Here is an 18,404-nt window from a genome sequence, read left to right on the forward strand (position 1 = left end):
CACACCTGTGCAATAATCATGTTGTCTAATCAGCATCTTGATATGCCACACCTACGAGGTGGATGGATTATCACAGCAAAGGAGAAGTGCTCACTAACACAGATTTAGACAGATTTGTGAAAAATATATGAGAGAAACAGGCCTTTTGTTTACATAGAAAAAGTCTTAGATCTTTGTGTTCAGCTCATGATAAATGGGGGCAAAAACAAAAGTGTTGCAATTATAATTTTGTTCAGTGTATATTATTAGTTTGTTTGCTTTGTTTGGGTGCAGGTTTGTTTTAATAAGGCTACAAATTGTTCTCTGGCGTAAGTGATAGTAAATTCATATGCCAAGGAAAGCACTGACAACATGGGTATTTATTTGCATGCTGAAAAAAAAGCACAAAATTAACAATTGCATTAGACAGGACTGAGTAATACTTGTAACCTATTAATGTTAAATGGTTTTATAGCGCATAGTGACATAACAGCAATGAAATAGCCAGACACATTTGATTTTATATTTTAACTCATTACAATAAGTCATTTTATTTAAATAATAATAATAATAATAATAATAATAATAAACAAACATATAATAAAAATAATATTTTTTATTACATTTTTATTAAAAAGTTAAGACTGTACATCTCATCATGTTCTCAATATCTTAACATGTAACTTTGTAATAATGTAAGAGAATGAGTAAAACAGTCCTGCAGGGTAGTGTTCACAAGTTATCTCTCTGTCACAATCAATGCATTCTCCCTGTGATGGCCTTTGAAACATCAAAGTGTCTTTTTGTTTTGCTCCACTGTTTTGGGTGTTGAGCAAAGGCCTGATGTTTTTACTTCTTCATTAACATATTCTAACAGGAAGTATAACTAGCTGGTGGTAAGACAAAAACTTGCTTGTTAATCCAAGCCTCTCAAACAGGAAATGACTTTTACTTCTCTGCTACAGAGACTATAGTTGAAGAACATTTGTGGTTATCAACAGTTGAGGGTTTCCTCCAGTGTGAGCTGTGCTTGTTATGGCCCAGACAAAAGATCCAAACGTTGGGCAGTCATCAGGCACTAACTCTGCCCTTCAGAAGCTGGACACATTAGCTAGCAAATTCTTTTGCAAATATCGAAAAGGGAACCAGGAGAAAGGACTAGAGAATGAGGGGCCACATGTGTCAGAGTATGCCATTCTTTGGGATGCAACAAGTAAGTCAAAGCCTTTAAGCATAATATTTATTAATATTTCATTATTTATATTAAATGCACAAAAGGCCTGTTTTCCTAAAATGATTGACTCTTGATCTAAATAAACTCATTTCATATACTGTAGAAGGTCTCTGATGCATTTTCACAACCTCTAGATTAAAGGATATGATGTAGGAAGTTTTTATTGTAATTAACTGAAGAGTGCAGAGTAAAATGTGTTAGCCTTTATTAAGTGCATTCAGTATATTTCTGTACTCTTTGAGTGTTTTCAGACTTTTTGTGGTTTCAACAGGAAGAGGTCAGTTTGCTTTTCGCAGCCAGCAAAACTTAAAGCACACTAAACCTGTTAGTTTTACAACATCAAGTTTCCTATACATAAAGTATGGTCTTTCCTTCTAGTTAATGGCAGACCTGATAATATCTGTAAAATGTAAACGTAACCAAATCTTACTAATAATATATCCTCTGACAAGCATATGTAATTCAGATCTCTTGTTCATTTTCAGGTAAACCTCATTAAGACAAAAAGTAATGTCTATTTAAAGTTATTACAATGTTTGCTGTAAAGTGGAGTGATACTCAATTTTTGTAGTGCAATATTGTCTTTTCTCAATCTGCTACTTTTTATTTATTTATTTCTTAATAAATGTCAGAAGATACTGCTGTATTGATCAGCACGAGTATCACATAGTTAAAACTTGTGTGCATTTTAACGTAATTTCAGGAGTCTCTGTAAAATCAAGATAAATCCAAAAGTAAGTAATTGCTGATGTGTGGCTAATGGTCAGATGGTTGTGTAGTTCTACATTAAATAAGATCAAAAGATGGCAGTGTTGTCCTTTTAATTTGCATTTTATGTCTGGCTTTGACTGAGCAACCAGATTAAAAGACAAATTAGTTGATTAGTCACTAACAGCATCTCTGTTGCTGCCTAAATTAAATGGCAAGACCTCAAACAAGCAGAAATCACCCACATTTTATAACATAATCTCTTTTTTTTTCACATTTAAAAAAAAAGTTTCACAGTTTCACTGTTTGCACAGTGGTTTCCCATTTTGGAAATGCATTTTAATAATTACCTACCTGCAACTTGATATCTTTCACTTCACTAAAGAACACACTTTTTTATATTTGCATATATTTTCATGTTTTAGTATGCCTAACATTTGGTCTTATAAATATAAAGAAGAATGCCTGCACTGACATTTAAAATTGCCCCTTTTTAATCTTGTTCAAAAACATAAAATAACATTTTAATTTCTTTCAATCTAATTCCCATGCTCAGAACTTGAAATCCCAGGGGATGCTAACAGAATGATTCATATAGACTAGAATGAATATATGTTGAAAATGGTTAAAGATTATGTTCTGTTTCAAATAAAGGAATTAATAAAGAAATCATGCATTGAACTAACTGATCATGTTAATTGTGTTAATGGTCTCTTTAATTAGTGAAAGAATTCTTTGCACAAGCCAAAGAGGATTTCTTGAGAAAATGGGACTTTCAGCCAGAGGTATGGGAGCTTTGTTGCAATAAACATGAACGTCAGATACAGTTGTTTTAAGCAGAAATAATTGTTGACTTCTGGCTTCGGTTCTGCAGAACAAATCGTGTCTAGATGAATTTGACCGATTGAAAACTCTTGGCACTGGATCTTTTGGAAGAGTAATGCTAGTCAAGCACAGACAGTCAGGACAATACTATGCTATGAAGATTCTGGACAAAGAAAAAGTGAGTATGACTGCTGTATATCCTTCTTTAGCATCCAGCAATTGTTTTGTGTGTGTGTGTGTGTGTGTGTGTGTGCGTGTGTGTGTGCGTGCGTGCGTGCATGCATGCGTGTGTGTGTGAGAGAGAGAGAGAGAGAGAGAGAGAGAGAGAGAGTACTTTCTATGAGACATACCATCCTTTAACACAGTCCTGGTGTCTCTTAATGAGAATCATATGTTTTTCTTGTAGATGCTGAATGTATATTACTTTGAAAGAAAAATTACTTTTATTTATTTAGTGCATCACTGTCAAAATAAATAAATAAATATAGTTAGTTAGTTTACTCAACTTATCGGAAAAACTCACCATTCTGTTATTTCAGAGAACACAATAAGCTAATATAAGTTCATTAAACCCAAAAGTAAGTGATTTTAGACCCGTTTATATTCTGTTTATTATGAGCGAGTTTGTTAGCCACTGTTTTTTTTATTGTCTACTGCTTTAAAGGCTAAAGCTCTTTCATCGGTGGGAAAAAAAGTTGTTCCTCCTTGTCATCAATGTAATAGCATGTGGTGTGAACTTCCCTATTATCATAGAATTACTATAATTATTAATGCTTTGTACTTTTAAACTTCATTAAAAGTTAGTCATTAAGCTCAATAAACTTCACTGAGCAATTCCACATTGCTGATGCAATAACTAGACCTTTCCACTAAACTAAGTTTGCTTAATTTTTACAGTTAGTGACACAAACTTGAACCAATAAAGAATTTCTAAAGAGTTGAATCATTAAAAATTGAATTGAATCATTAATTGTGACAGCTCTTGCTGTGTATTATTTTAAGTTTCTCAAACTAAATGGCCTAACTTTATTTTTTACGTAATGTTAGTGTTTTATTTATTGCATGTTTTCCACAAATACATTTGCTATGCAAATTATAGAAAGTTGCACTCATTTACAGTAAACACCTAAATCAAAACACTAATAATGTACAAACAAAACATAGAATAAACATCATTTGCTTTTTCATTTGGGGGTACAGAATACATTTTTTTTTTTTTTATAAAATGTAAATTTCTTATATTTTCAAACACTGAACCTGATTATCATTTTGAAATTTCACAACTTTCAAAAGCAGGTTAATTGTCACAGTTTCAGTTGAGTCTGGTTGATCTGGGCCTTGTTTCATGTGTCATAATGTACAAATATATTTACAGACCAGGAAGGAAACTGAAACTTCCTGACTGTCACTGCTAAGTGACATAACTTATGAAACCAAAACATATATTCGTTATAACAATTTCCTAAGATGATCATTCATTAAAAAGTTAGCTGTAATGTTGTTTTATTTTACCAAAATACTGTAAATGTATGTAATGAGAATCTCTAAAATGATTACATATCTTTTGAAACAAAAGATTTTCAGTTTTATAAAAGAGAATTCACACACACACACACATTACGTATTTACACTGCTCTATACATAAGATATGCATTTTGAATGCATGTTAAAAAATAATATATTTAGTTCAGTATTTGAAATGTGCAGTTTGTTTTGGTTACTTTTTTATTCCATATTTCCTCCTGCTTTTGATGATTTTTCAGGTGGTGAAGCTTAAACAGATAGAACACACATTAAACGAGAAGAAAATATTACAAGCAGTGTCATTTCCTTTCCTTGTGAAGCTGGCGTTTGCTTTTAAGGTACACATTCAATTTCATTTGTAGATAAATATAATGTTGGAGTGTGTGGTTCTAGGATGTTGCATCATTGTCAGGATTAAAGCTACTGAAAGAAATCTGCTTTAATACATGAAAAACAAGAACTGATTATGTTACATAGCATGGTGATGATTTTATTTTTTAATAACCATAACAGGATCATTCAAATTTATACATGGTCATGGAATATATCCAAGGTGGTGAGATGTTCTCACATCTGAGACGGATTGGAAAGTTCAGGCAAGCAGCTTAAAAACTAGCTAATACAATTTCTTTATTATGTGCCTTTACCTGTCTTTTTCTATAATAAATGAAATAAGGATGTTTTTTCCTCATAGTGAGCAGAATGCACGGTTCTATGCTGCTCAGATTATTCTGACCTTCGAGTATCTTCATGCTCTAGACCTCATCTACAGAGACCTTAAACCTGAAAACTTGCTCATCGATCATCAGGGATACATCCAGGTGTGCCTGTCAATTAATAGCTCTGATTAAATGTTACCTGCACTTTGGTCATGTCATTTATATTTTAATGAGCTTTTACTGTATTTATAACTCCTATATTTGAACATGATTTAGGTAACAGACTTTGGCTTTGCCAAACGAGTCAAAGGCAGAACTTGGACATTGTGCGGTACACCAGAGTACCTGGCACCAGAGATCATTCTCAGCAAGGTAAGAAAACACAGCAGTAGTTCTTACTCCTCTAGAAGTTCAAGATATCCTCAATGTTTTCTCTTTTTCTTTGTTAGGGCTACAACAAAGCTGTTGACTGGTGGGCGTTGGGTGTTCTGATCTATGAAATGGCTGCTGGATATCCACCTTTCTTCGCTGACCAGCCTATTCAGATCTATGAGAAGATTGTATCTGGCAAGGTCAGAAGAACTTCAATCATTTATTACAGTACCATAAATGCCAGTAAAATTTCCTCTTGGTGTTGGCCCTACTGCATAACTATACTCTAACTCTATTTCTTTAACCATTTATTTCTACACAAATTATTTTGCTCCATCCGTATAAAATTAGGTTATCAGAACAGGTCAAATAAGAAGAATTTCATGACATTATATGTTGTGGGACCTGAATGAAAAACAAGTTTACCCCAAAATTATATAATTTGCAGAAAATGTATTCACCCTCAGGACAGTATTTTTCTTTGAAAACAGACTTTTTTGCATTGCATCACTTGCTCACCAATGGTTCATTGGCAGTGAATGGGTGCCGTCAGAATGAGAGTCCAAACAGCTGACGTCCACACACGACTCCAGTCTATTAAGTATTGTAACATCTTGTCAAGCAGAAAAGCTGCATGTTTGTGATAAACAAATCCATCATTAAAATGTTTAAAACTGTTTCTTTGTAGCTATAAAGACCTCTATCCATAATATTGCTTTTCAGGGAAAAAGTAATCTCATCTGAATCAGGAGAGAAATATGCACATATTTGTTTCAGCATTTGTGTTTGTGTGTGTGTGTGTGTGCGTGCACATGCATGTGTTATGCGTGTGTGCGCGTGTGTTTTATGTGTGTGTGTGTGCATGTATGAGTGTGCGTGTGTGTTTTAAGAAAAAAGTGAAAATGGGGAGACTTGTTTATGTTTAAGTTTTTTTGTGTGTGTTTGTGACATTTGCCGAGTATGGTAAACCATACCCGAAATTGGTGCTCTGCTTTTAACCCATCGAAGTGCACACACACAGCAGTGTGTAAGGAACACACTGTGAACACACACCCGGAGCAGTAGGCAGCTGTTTGTTTCAGTGCCCGGGAAGTATTATGGGGTTCAGTGCCTTATTCAAGGGCACTTCAGCCATGGGTACTGAGGTGGAAAAGAGCACTGTTCATTTACTCACCCCCCACCTACAACTCCTGCTGGCACTGAGACTCGAACCTGCAACCAAACAATGTTGGGACTTTGAACCATTTCAGTAACACCAGGTTACCATTGATGAAGAGTGGAGCTTTTACTTATAGGCAGAGGATGGATATTTATAGAATTTCCATTTATTATGCTAATATGTGCTAATGTTTGTTAACAGTTTGTTAGTTACTTGTTAATTAGTTGTTAAATAGTAAAATCTAATAATTCAGTGAAGTAACAAAACAGTTTTGCCACATAATATTACACATAAGACTACTTAATATGTTCACTTCAAAATAACTTAATTCAATGATTTGGAAGTCATGTGAACAAATGTGCAACTGATGTACATGTATAAATAATGTAAATCCAACACACTTTCTTCAGTGCAGGTGCAGTGCACTTTCTTCAGTCTTTAAATACATTTTTACTTAGTTTGAATGTTATGTTGTGATGAATATTTAATCAAAATGTAAAGTTTGAAGCAAATCATAAATATAGTAGTTGTTGTTTTTGTTTGTTTTTTTTTTTTTTGGTAATTTTGTTTTGTGTATACTGTGCCTCACCTTTAAAACCCAACAGATGAGAATATTTCATTTTCACAGGTGAGATTCCCTTCACACTTTAGTTCAGACCTGAAGGATCTTCTGCGCAATCTGCTGCAGGTGGACCTCACAAAACGCTTTGGCAATTTGAAAAATGGAGTCAGCGACATAAAAAACCACAGATGGTTCGCTACAACAGACTGGATTGCAATCTTTGAGAAGAAGGTGTGGCCTTTTGTTTTTTACTTAAGTTTCACTTATTTTTACTGGTTCTTAAGAACTATGCTTTTGTGAGCTGGCTTATTTTTTCAATGATTTTACAGATTAATGCTCCCATCATACCAAAGTGCAGAGGACCTGGAGACACAAGTAACTTTGATGAGTACGACGAGGAAGACATCCGGTTATCTGTCACAGAGAAATTTACAAAGGAGTTCTTAGAGTTTTAGGGTCTCTGTAAAGGCTTTATTTATTTTGTCTTGTTATGCACCTTCAAATAACATCACAATTTCTTCCAACATTGTTTCATGCATAGAGACTTTAGGAGATTTGGAAATTCACAGGTGCCTTTATCAGTGAAGTTTAGTCTGCATTAAAAAAAGATCACATAGTCTTCTGTTTGGAAACATTCATGTTTAAATTTGAGATTTTTTTTTTACTTGTGTTCAACTTTTATATGTTAATTAATTTATAAAACGAAAAAAAAGCCTATTTTTTCTGCATTTAACTTTTATTTTCACTCAAGTCTGTTACACATTAAAGAAATGTGCTGCATACTGTATGTTCAGTATTAATACATGAGAAAAGCTCAATTCCACATGTTTAAGTGTGTATGCACGATATCTGTGTGTGCGCTGAAGAAAGCTTTTGGTTGTTCAGAAATATCAAAATGTAAAGAAAGTATTTAAAAAAGATAAATCATTAAATATATCCTTAAACAGTGGTTATACAGATCAATCATATATGATTCTGATACTTCATCTAAAGTCTTGAACTGTACAGATATTGAAAATGAAAATATGCTTTTGATTTGTGCACCTTCTACAGTCATATGTGTTTTTATACGGACCATGTGAATACTTTTTAAGAAAAAAGATTTATTTCTGCTGTATTATGATGTCCAATTGTGGGACAAATTATTTTGACACTGAATAAAAGAAAATGACTTACATTGCTTTATAATGTCCAATGCCTTTTGTCACCTCTGCTTGTCTGTGAGTATTGTGAGCATAACTGTGAAAGATGTTTTAATATTATAAGTAGAATGTTAATGCTTTTTAGTTGGTGTTAAAAGCCTGTTATAACAACAAACAAATTATGTTTTTTTATTTATGTATTCATTCATTCATTTACAGTTTTTTGTTTATTTTTTGTTTCTTATCATTAACAATGAATAGCAAATAATATATATATATATATATATATATATATATATATATATATATATATATATATATATGTTTATTTATTTTTTAATCAAAATGTCGGTATAGTCTGACAGAATTATTTTATTTCTCTATGATAATTATTTTGGTTTTAAAATAAGCTATATTGTGAATTTACTCATTATATATTGGAAATTTAAATGGGCATTGTAATATATATTACATATATATATATATTACTCATATATATTACTATATATTACTCATTATATATATATATATATATATATATATATATATATATATATATATATATATATATATAACTCATCTGAAGAAATAGGTCACTACCGTCACTCATCAACAGAAACAAGAAATAACAAAGCAAAAATACTTTCTGTCTTACTGTCCGTTGCAATAAATGTATGTTAATTCCTTGTCAAGAAGCTGAATTACCTTTTTGCATTATTTATTTTCTCTTGATGTAATTAAAACTGCTCTTAATTGCTATTCATTGTTGAAGTGACTGCAACAAGATTTTGAACAACTACATTTCCCGTCGTTTGAGACTACATTACCCATGAAGCCCCGCGCCTGCATTTGTCGGATTGTGCTTGGGGGAAAAAAGCGTAATATTGCTCCAATGATCGAGAGTCAATAACAATCGAACCATCTACATAAAACATCTGTTAAATTGGTAAGATAAAAGCTTTTCATCCAAATAATTGGAAATTGTCGTTTTGTTTTCTCAGAAAGACGGCAAATGTCATAAATGTTGAGTTAATGGAAGCTAGCTAGCTAATGAGTTTATCATCTGCTTTATTAATCATCACACTGTCGAAATTCATCATGAAAACACTTGTAATATATTAAATGGATATTTTGATGATCCGATACTTCTGTTTTACCTGTCAGAATTTAGTTTCAGTGAAGCAGTTACAGATACATTCGGTCTTCTTATAAATATATTTCATACGGCATTTTTCAATTATTAGAAATCAAGGATACTTAATTTAAAATAAATTAATAAATTCTTTACTTACAATTAAAAATCTATTTTCTGGTTTAAAAATGATGGCTGTCATTTTGTTCATCGTGTTTCTCTTCATAAACACTGAACCTGTCAAACCAGCACAAATGTTTTTTTTTTTTTTTTTTCTCATAATTGAGATATTTTCTCAAGCTGTTTTACAAAGTTAAAAGCTGTTTATATCAAGATTGTGATGATATTAATATTTATATTAGTAATATTAATATATTTTATTTGTTAATAATATGTTTTATTTTTGACAGATAACCTTAAAGGATAAGTTCACCCAAAAATGTAAATTATGTCATTGATAACTCACCCTCATGTCTTTCCAAACCCGTGAGACCTCCGTTCATCTTTGGAACACAGTTTAAGATATTTTATATTTAGTCAGAAAGCTCTCCATTGAAGCTGTGTGTGCGGTATACTGGTCATGTCCAGAAAGGGAAGAAAACCATCATAAAAGTAGTCCATGTGACATCAGAGGGTCAGTTAGAATTTGTTGAAGCATCGAAAATACATTTTGGTCCAAAAAAAAAAAAAAATTATGACTTTATTCAGCTTGTCTTCTCTTCTCTTCGTGACAATGCTGAATAAAGTCGTATTTTTTTATATTTTTGGGCAGAAATGTATTTTTCGATGCTCTCGACTGAGAGCTCTCGGACTAAATCTAAAATATCTTAAACTGTGTTCTGAAGATGAACGGAGGTCTCACGGGTGAGTTATTAATTAAATAATTTACATTTTTGGGTGAACTTATCCTTTAAGAGTTTACAATATATTTCACAGTTTTGTATGTTTAACATGTTTTTCTTACTACTTAATGAACTATCAGTGCATACATGCTTGATCATCTTCTTGTTTGCTCAGAACTTTTATTATTTTGCAGAACCAATTCTCTAAGTACACTGACATTTATTCAGAAACTTGTGTACATTTATGGAAGATGGGGCAGCTTTGCACAGCAGGAGACTGATGAGAGGGAATGAGCATCTGATGGAATAGAGCAGTCTCACCTCTCTCACAAACAGGTGAGCAATAGATCAGAGCCAATCAGATTAATACGATTATTAGTGTCCACATGAAAGCAGAGCTTCTGTTATGCACCTCAATAAATTATTTCATATTTACTTAAACATTAAACTGTTTATTGAATTTTGATAATGCATCTGCCATTCTGTTGTAGTTCTTAAAATCTACAAAACTGAATGTATTAAACTGTTTTATTATTGTTATTTAACCCAGTAGTCATGGAAACCAAGGAAAATGGTTCAGTGGACACCAAAAGGTAGGTGTATATACAGTAACGTTGGGTTCAGGTTGTGTCCAAGTCTTTAACAATTACATTTGAGTGAGAAACGTTTAGTAATGGCTTGTCGTCTTAATTTTATGTTGTAACTGTACTTTTTAATTGATTTTGACTGTACTCATCAAAACTAGTACACCCATTTCATCACAAGGCCAGAAATAGCATTTTCATCAACAATTTTTAGAAATCATAAATTTTAATAATAATAAAACAATTCTTGAAAAAAAAAATAATAATCACATTTAAATAAATATGCTCCACAAGAGCCATGGCAACAAGACTGAAAATAACTGTTTGTATGGCAACTGTTGTCAAAGGAATCCGCACATACAGACATACAGTATTTGGTTAAATCATGCTAATGCATCAGTGAAATCTTTTCTCTCTCTTACAGTTCTGTGGAGAACGGGCAGCTTTCTGATCCAGCCCACTGGGCCGTAGCGGATGTGGTCAATTATTTTAAAGCTACAGGATTTGAAGAGCAAGCTAACGCTTTCCAGGATCAGGTAGGGATTTGTTGATTACTAAATCTTATTTGCTGCACTTTTTTTCTTTTTTTGTAAATATTTCTTCAAACCAACCAAACTTTATTATGTATGATATACTTTAGATCTGGAATATTAAACTCAATTTCCCTGCACTTTTTTAACTTAACTAAGTGCTCAGTCACTAATCTCTCAGTCAGCTGTATATATATATAAAATATAGGAATTTGATAGTAATTGTTCAGCAAGACAATGATGTTATTAATAAATAATAAAATCTTATCATTTATCTCCTGTGTCTTTTTTGGTAAACTTTCCCCGGCAGGAAATCGATGGCAAATCCCTTTTATTAATGACTCGAAATGACGTTCTGACCGGACTGTCAATAAAACTGGGTCCTGCACTGAAGATCTATGAGTATCACGTCAAGCCTCTCCAAACCCAGCACTTAAAAAGTAACGTCTCATAGCTGCTGCAGTCACATGGATGCATGGAAGACAATCACAGCAAGGGGTGCAGGGTAACTGCAGGCAGAGCTAATGCATTTTATCCATCTTAATGAATAAACTTGGTGAATTTATTGCTTTTAAGGTCTCATTCTGCTGTACAGGCATATTTACTGTTTTTAGTTTACCTACGTTTAACATGTTCATTCAGATTTTATCTTCACTTTGTGTATTTGTACGTAAGTCATTATTGCTTTTATGATTAAATGCTTGGTTTAATAATGTGATTGTGACATAAAATGAAAAGTGGCTTGAACTAAAACTGAAACACTATTCTTGAAGATGTTTCTGAGTAACGCATGAAGTACGTTTGAACAGAAGAGAGAGGGAGGTTACAGCCAGTTTCGATTTTTATTGGTTTGTTGGTGTGTGTTTTTTTTTTTTTTTCTCTTGGTTTTTAAAAGATAAAAAGTTAGCTGAGATAAAGTAACAGCACAAATGTTTAAATGTCTGAAAATGATTAAATTTAATACTGTGCTGTGGTTTACAGCGATTAAAGGCTCAACATATTAAGGGTTTGTTTGCAGGAATCCTGTCAGAATGACAATGATTTGTGCTGCTATGAATTCAGTTTATTTATTTTGTAACCAACAATGTGATTCCTGATGAATTGGTGAATTGTTGTGGAAAACCAACACAACACTGTAAATCTACAGCAGTTTGTGATACAGGGTGTTTTAAAAGATGAAACTAAAGTGAGTGTAGACTGCAATAAATGGTGCTTTTTCAGATTGCTGAAAAAAATACACTTCCTGGTTTTCATTACAGTACTGTGTGACTTCCTTCCTTTTGTACATACGTGTATTTGAATAATATCTCAATATGTAATAATCAGTCAAAATCCTAAAACAATTAAATCCCAGATACATTGCATGCATGTTTATCTGTTTGTTCTCCTTTTTTTTTCTTAAACTTAATTCCTTATTATAGTGAGGTGAAAATGAAGATAATTGTTTTTTAATGATTATGATGATTCTAATTGTTGTGGTGACTCCAAAACCACTGCTGTAAACACCTTTCAACTCAAACTAAAACTGAAATCTTTACAAATCTGACAATATTGGTTATAAAAAAACTCATCAGGGAAAACAATGTTCAAACTCTGAAATCTCAAATATAAAACCTAATACAAATGGATTCAAACAAAGAAGTTATAAAGAAGAACACCTACATATTAATGCACTATATTTATTTATATATTCATCCATGATGCAAATGTTTTTTAATTGTTTTACTTGTGCGATTACAAAAAAAAAAAAGTTTCTAATTTAAAAAATCTAGTTTGTTGAATGTTTTAGGTAGATAATCATGTTAGCGTCTAACTTGAGATTGCTTTTATAGAGTTTATAGTTTATTTGTATGAGGATTGTGAATGTTGTCTTTCTTTACATTTTGGCTCTTGGTTTTCTGCGTATAGTGCCTGAGATGTTTCCTGATGGATTATCAAGGGGAAGATAAACCTGAAACAAAAGCACAGCAACTTAATGTGACTTGTGGTTTCTAAAATATAAATATAATATAAATATAAATACAAACAAAGAAACATCATTACTTTATCATCTCTAAGTTGGGATAACTTGCTCCTGTGTGTGTGTGTGGTTTGTAGGAGTTTGGCAATAAAATAATTTTAAGAGTAGCAGTCTCAAAATTCCTGATTTTGTCAAAGAGCCTGAAAACTCTAGACTTTGTCCTGTGTCAATACATTAGTATATTCAGACCGATCTGAACTGATAACCTCTTACTGACTTTTTTCCCCCAAAATTTTCCAATGGATTTTGGTCACTCACCTCATCCTTGTTTGAAAGTCCAATTTTTGTCATGTCAATGATGAAATAATGCTGATTTGGCATAATTATCTCAATTTCTTCAACCTACGGGATTCAAGTAATGACAAGACGCGTGTAATTTTCTTTTTACAATTGCTTTTAAAGTACATTTACTTGTAAATGAGTAACAAAATAATGCAATAAACCACTTAAATAGACTAATATCTCTTAAGTATGAGCAATAGTGATGCTTACTTTAGCAAACACATCTAACAAAAGCACCAAAAAACCAGAAATCAGTTTGATTTACCTGTGGAATTCTGTCAAGTACCAAAACTTGTGTTTCATACAGAGTTTTCTGAACAGATGGAGAGTATTCCCCACGATCGTAGGGTCCTGCAAACTTCTGAATGATGGTGTCCTTAACAGTTTTCCTAAATGGAAATTATCATTACACTTAGGTGTAATATACAGTACAACATTTAACGGTTATCATGTGCTATGAAATGTCTAAACGTTTTGCATTTACCATGCAGCATCAAATGCCACATTCACATGTGTGTTGTAGCGCCATCTTGCATAAATAGAAGTGCAAAAGAATCTGTCCTTTGCATCTGTCAGAGTGGTGAAACGGTCTCGCAGGAATCCTTCAAATCCAGACTGAGTAGTCTTCAGTACCTTCATATCTTTTATCCCACTGTGAACCACTGGAGTCACTGAGAAAGATACATATATTCGCTGAAATAAAGTAAGAATATACTTTCCCCTTAATACTTTCAGACCATCATCACTAGTTCAGAATCTCATTTGTACTCACTACTTAAATGTTGTTCGACCTCACAGAAGTGCCAGGCCTCAGGACAATGGATGAAAGCATGTGTGTGCTCAACTCCATTCTGCTAAACACAAGTCAATAATATTTTGGGCATTAAAAACATGTTAATCAGTTATATACAATGCTAGCTAATAACAAATTTGCATCTGCAAATAAATCGATGCTAACTTGTTTGATTATTTGTTTCACTGATCTTGAAATGACAGGTGTCAAGGTGATTTTAAGTGGCTGTATGAAGTCAGATCCATTTAGGTTTAAGTTTGCTAGTCCTGGCAAAAACAACCAGTAAATGTCCAAAGTCATATCAGCTAACCCCTGGGGTGCCTCAGGGTTCAGTCATTGGTCCCTTACTCTTCTTGATATAGACCTCTTCACAATAATGAAAGTAAACAGCTTTTCCCAACACTACTACACTGATGATACACAGCTGTCATTCCAACCTGACAACCTCACTTTCTCAGACTGTATTTCCTCTTGCAATTCAGAAGTGATGTCACTTTTAACTTTATAAACACAGAACTCCTGGTGATAAAGCTAGACAATTATTTTTAAAAGCTCTTTCATACTAGTAATAATAAGCTTTTAGGAACTTTTCTAGCCTTGGTTAGCTTGCAGTACCATAAGATCTATTGGTTTTTGTATTATACTGTAAATGAAATGTGATGTTCCTCATACCTTAGTAGTTTTCATAAGAATTTGCTGAATGACTTAATATAACTATAAATGTCTACATACTTTTTGGGAGTCACGATATATAGTCTGCTTTAGCGGTAACACAACACCTTTTCCAGTCTTTTCCAGGGAACTTCATCAATGTTGACCCTCACTCTTGTGACATGATTGAACGCTGTGAGGAAATGTTCACAGATATCCAGTGCAAAGCCCTCAATGGTCTTAATCTGCAAAACAAGAAATATTCTGTGCTTTGAAATAAGTCATACAGACATGGCTTGAAATAACAAAACAAAATTGTTTAATTGCAAGATGACTTAAGTTGATTTGATAACTAGTTTATAGAATAATTTGTACACTAGTCATTTAGCTAAAACAAGTAAGTTGCAGGGGCTAAACTAAATGAAAAAAGGACATACTCCTTTTAGTTTGGCAAGAGCTTGGACAGTGTTTTTGATGGTGTCAGTGGGGATGATATCAGAGTTGTCTCCTGTCAAGTAGTCTTTGAGTGTCTTCAGGGTTAACTGAACATCTGCGATCAGCTCAGTAATATGGTGATGAATCCCTTCACGGCGGATGTGAAGAACTTTAACCATATTCTTCCCATAGCCTGTTTTCACAAACTCCACATTCTACATGAGACATGTTATTAAATACTGCAGTTTAAATGCATTTTTAAAGGCTGGCACGACACATGCCAGTATACACTATAGAGTATGAATGAAAAGTGAATTTCTTTACCTGATTTGAGGTAGTGGCCATGACTATAACTGGAGCTACTGCTGACTGCACCAGTAGTTGGAGGAGGTTTTGGAGGGACCAAAGGGTTTTGCTGAGGAGGTGGTGTAATGTACTAGTTTTGATGTTTTGGGTCTAAATGATCAATGATCTGCCCCACCTCCATAATCAGAGATTTTGATTTGCTGAAAGCCTTCCGAAAAAAGCCACCTCTCACTTCTTTTCCTCTGACCTGTTCTATTTACACTGTGACCACAGTAACGTCCTTCACCACTGCATCCATGACCCAAGATTCCATCTGGCCCACTGGCCTCCCTTCACCACCCCTCAACTGTACATCAACCAAAGGTCCAAAGAATTTTTTTTTTTTTTCAAGGAACAAGAGAAAATAAGGCCTGAGCTGGTAATAGCTACGGTACTGTATGTCAACAGAGTATTTTAGGAACTGGAAATCTCCATGAGATTTTGGCTGTAAATTTCAAAGACATCACTGGGTGTTGCTTTGGTGTTCCAGGAGTTGGTTGTTCTTCAAATTAATGATTTCTATTAATTAACATTCAATTACAAACAAGTACAATCTAGATCAGCAGGTTATCTTGTTTAATTTTGTTAATAATCTTTCCACAAGCTTGATTTCTACATGTTTAGGAAAACTATCAAGATTGGATACGTTGGCCGGGAGAAAGATGGAGGAGCAAAGAGTATCATATATAAACCAAGAGAGCCTGAATATATTGTGTTTATATTAAAATATAATCATAGTGATATAGAGTGAAAACTAATATTTCTGTGCCAGAAGCAAATTATAAAGATTTTATATTTGATTTTGTTTATTACATTTAATATAGATTAAATATATTCGATTTTGTTAAAATGGTCACTGAAAAAATATCTGAAATTTAAGACTATTATTTCATATGTTAGACTTTACAGAGTTTATTTATAAATAATAAACTTGCTGTATATATTTTTTATTAATGCACAAAATAATAAACTATAATATGGTGTCACAGCCCTGCCCATCTACTGTTAAAACTCACCCTGGTAATGGGGTACAGTAGGCTGTAAAAACATCAGTCATACTTTATTTTCAGACATTAATTTACAGATTTGGGGGGGGGGGGGGGGTCATTTTCCCAGTCTCCCCAGTCCCTGCTATATTCAGACTGCTTCTCTGTCACTGTAGACTACAGCTGCTTTATGCCGGTCATAAGACAGACATCCTCTTTCTTATATACATTACGAGATATGACATACAAGAGAAAGCATCTCTCTCTCTCTCTCTCTCTCTCTCTCTTTCTTATATATATATATATATATATATATATATATATATGTGTGTGTGTGTGTGTGTGTGTGTGTGTGTGTGTGTGTGTGTGTTGGTGTGTAATCCATGTTTAGTGTTGTTTCAACTGTGTGAGTGTATCTTGTTTTTTATCAGTTTCTCAGAGGCAGCGATATCCTGTATCCTATCCTTAAACAAGGATGGTCAACCGGTTGACTGGTAGCTTAAAATCTTTGCTCTCAAGTTTAGGATTAGTTTCTGTTTGACAGTTGTTGTTGACAATGTTTTTATAGCTACTATGCACTGTGAACTGTGATGCACATCATATTATTCAATGTTTTATATTGTAACTCTTTTAAAAGGTTCAGTATTTACAAGCTTCCCATGTACAAGATGGAAGTTAAAGGAAGTGGACTGGATTAGATGTATCTGGATCCATCCATCATGGATTTTCAGATGAGTAAACATACAGTCAACAGCAGTAAAAGAGCTTTAGGCAGAACATTGATACAGCTTTACTCCAGATATACAGGTGCTGGTCATATAATTAGAATATCATCAATAAGTTGATTTATTTTACTATTTCCATTCAAAAAGTGAAACTTGTATATTATATTTATTCATTACACACAGAATGATGTATTCCAAATGTTTATTTCTTTAAAATTTCATGTTTATAACTGACAACTAAGGAAAATTCCAAATTCAGTATCTCAGAAAATTAGAATATTGTGAAAAGGTTTGATATTGAAGACATCTGGTGACACACTCTAATCAGCTAATTAACTCTAACACCTGCAAAGGCCTTTAAATGGTCTCTCAGTCTAGTTCTGTATTCTACACAATCATGGGGAAGACTGCTGACAAGACAGTTGTCCAAAAGATGACCATTGACACCTTGCACAGGGAGGGAAAGACACAAAAGGTCATTGCAAAAGAGGCTGGCTGTTCACAGAGCTCAGTGTCCAAGCGCATTAATAGAGAGACGAAGGGAAGGAAAAGATGTGACAGAAAAAAAGTGTACAAGCAATAGGGACAACCGTACCCTGGAGAAGATTGTGAAACAAAACCCATTCAAAAATGTGGGGGAGATTCACAAAGAGTGGACTGCAGCTGGAGTCAGTGCTTCAAGAACCACTACGCACAGACGTATGCAAGACATGGGTTTCAGCTGTCACATTCCTTGTGTCAAGACACACTTGAACAACAGACAGCATCAGAAGCGTCTTGCTTCAATAAGGACTGGACTGCTGCTGAGTGGTCCACAGTTATGTTCTCTGATGAAAGTAAATTTTCAAATACTGTAATTACTGTAACTGCATGTGGATTCATGAGTAACTCTATTGTCGTGTATGATTTCTGCAG

The 18,404-nt window shown here is 33.5% G+C and overlaps 3 protein-coding genes across 6 annotated transcripts in view; 2 read left to right on the top strand and 1 right to left on the bottom strand.

The window, feature by feature from the left end:
* Positions 1-15,921, bottom strand: part of uox (urate oxidase) — a 321,443-nt gene extending 305,522 nt beyond the window's left edge. Inside the window, exons 1-8 of one of the 3 annotated variants that reach the window (XM_052610359.1) lie at positions 15,758-15,921; positions 15,436-15,648; positions 15,127-15,243; positions 14,327-14,408; positions 14,039-14,225; positions 13,820-13,943; positions 13,531-13,614; positions 13,093-13,203 (exon numbers count right to left, since the gene is read on the bottom strand). In XM_052610359.1, the coding sequence (XP_052466319.1) occupies positions 13,129-13,203; positions 13,531-13,614; positions 13,820-13,943; positions 14,039-14,225; positions 14,327-14,408; positions 15,127-15,243; positions 15,436-15,648; positions 15,758-15,778 (903 nt within the window). In that variant the 5' untranslated portion in view covers positions 15,779-15,921 and the 3' untranslated portion in view covers positions 13,093-13,128. Of the gene's footprint in view, positions 1-13,088; positions 13,204-13,530; positions 13,615-13,819; positions 13,944-14,038; positions 14,226-14,326; positions 14,409-15,126; positions 15,244-15,435; positions 15,649-15,757 lie in introns of those variants that run through there. The other 2 variants (XM_052610360.1, XM_052610358.1) reach the window with 2 other exon arrangements.
* On the top strand, positions 885-8,199 carry LOC128022625 (cAMP-dependent protein kinase catalytic subunit alpha-like). Its single transcript, XM_052610356.1, has 10 exons — positions 885-1,192; positions 2,645-2,706; positions 2,796-2,924; positions 4,510-4,608; positions 4,784-4,866; positions 4,965-5,091; positions 5,206-5,301; positions 5,379-5,501; positions 7,089-7,253; positions 7,352-8,199. The coding sequence occupies exons 1-10, from the start codon at positions 1,015-1,017 to the stop codon at positions 7,475-7,477; spliced, it is 1,188 nt and encodes a 395-aa protein (XP_052466316.1). The 5' UTR covers positions 885-1,014; the 3' UTR covers positions 7,478-8,199.
* samd13 (sterile alpha motif domain containing 13) lies at positions 8,974-12,510 on the top strand. Of its 2 annotated transcripts, none has more exons than XM_052610361.1 (5): positions 8,974-9,110; positions 10,333-10,474; positions 10,689-10,731; positions 11,147-11,258; positions 11,563-12,510. In XM_052610361.1, exons 3-5 carry the CDS (start codon positions 10,694-10,696, stop codon positions 11,704-11,706), a joined length of 294 nt encoding a protein of 97 aa, XP_052466321.1. In that variant the 5' UTR covers positions 8,974-9,110; positions 10,333-10,474; positions 10,689-10,693; the 3' UTR covers positions 11,707-12,510. The 2 variants fall into 2 exon arrangements, with proteins under 2 accessions (XP_052466321.1, XP_052466322.1); XM_052610362.1 differs by having other exon boundaries at positions 10,692-10,731.
* Positions 15,922-18,404: the final 2,483 nt, after the last annotated feature.

This window comes from Carassius gibelio, chromosome A11 (genome assembly GCF_023724105.1).
Source record: "Carassius gibelio isolate Cgi1373 ecotype wild population from Czech Republic chromosome A11, carGib1.2-hapl.c, whole genome shotgun sequence".
Lineage (NCBI taxonomy): Eukaryota > Metazoa > Chordata > Actinopteri > Cypriniformes > Cyprinidae > Carassius > Carassius gibelio.

What these genes read in the sequence shown, in the direction of transcription:
- LOC128022625 (XM_052610356.1), top strand. Translation starts at nt 1,015, where the DNA reads ATGGCCCAGACAAAAGATCCAAACGTTGGGCAGTCATCAGGCACTAAC. An exon ending in AGACGGATTGGAAAGTTCAG is followed by an intron (nt 4,867 to 4,964) that starts GCAAGCAGCTTA and finishes TTTTCCTCATAG; the next exon opens with TGAGCAGAATGCACGGTTCT. An exon ending in CAGAGATCATTCTCAGCAAG is followed by an intron (nt 5,302 to 5,378) that starts GTAAGAAAACAC and finishes TTTCTTTGTTAG; the next exon opens with GGCTACAACAAAGCTGTTGA.
- samd13 (XM_052610361.1), top strand. Translation starts at nt 10,694, where the DNA reads ATGGAAACCAAGGAAAATGGTTCAGTGGACACCAAAAG. An exon ending in GGTTCAGTGGACACCAAAAG is followed by an intron (nt 10,732 to 11,146) that starts GTAGGTGTATAT and finishes TCTCTCTTACAG; the next exon opens with TTCTGTGGAGAACGGGCAGC. An exon ending in CTAACGCTTTCCAGGATCAG is followed by an intron (nt 11,259 to 11,562) that starts GTAGGGATTTGT and finishes TTTCCCCGGCAG; the next exon opens with GAAATCGATGGCAAATCCCT.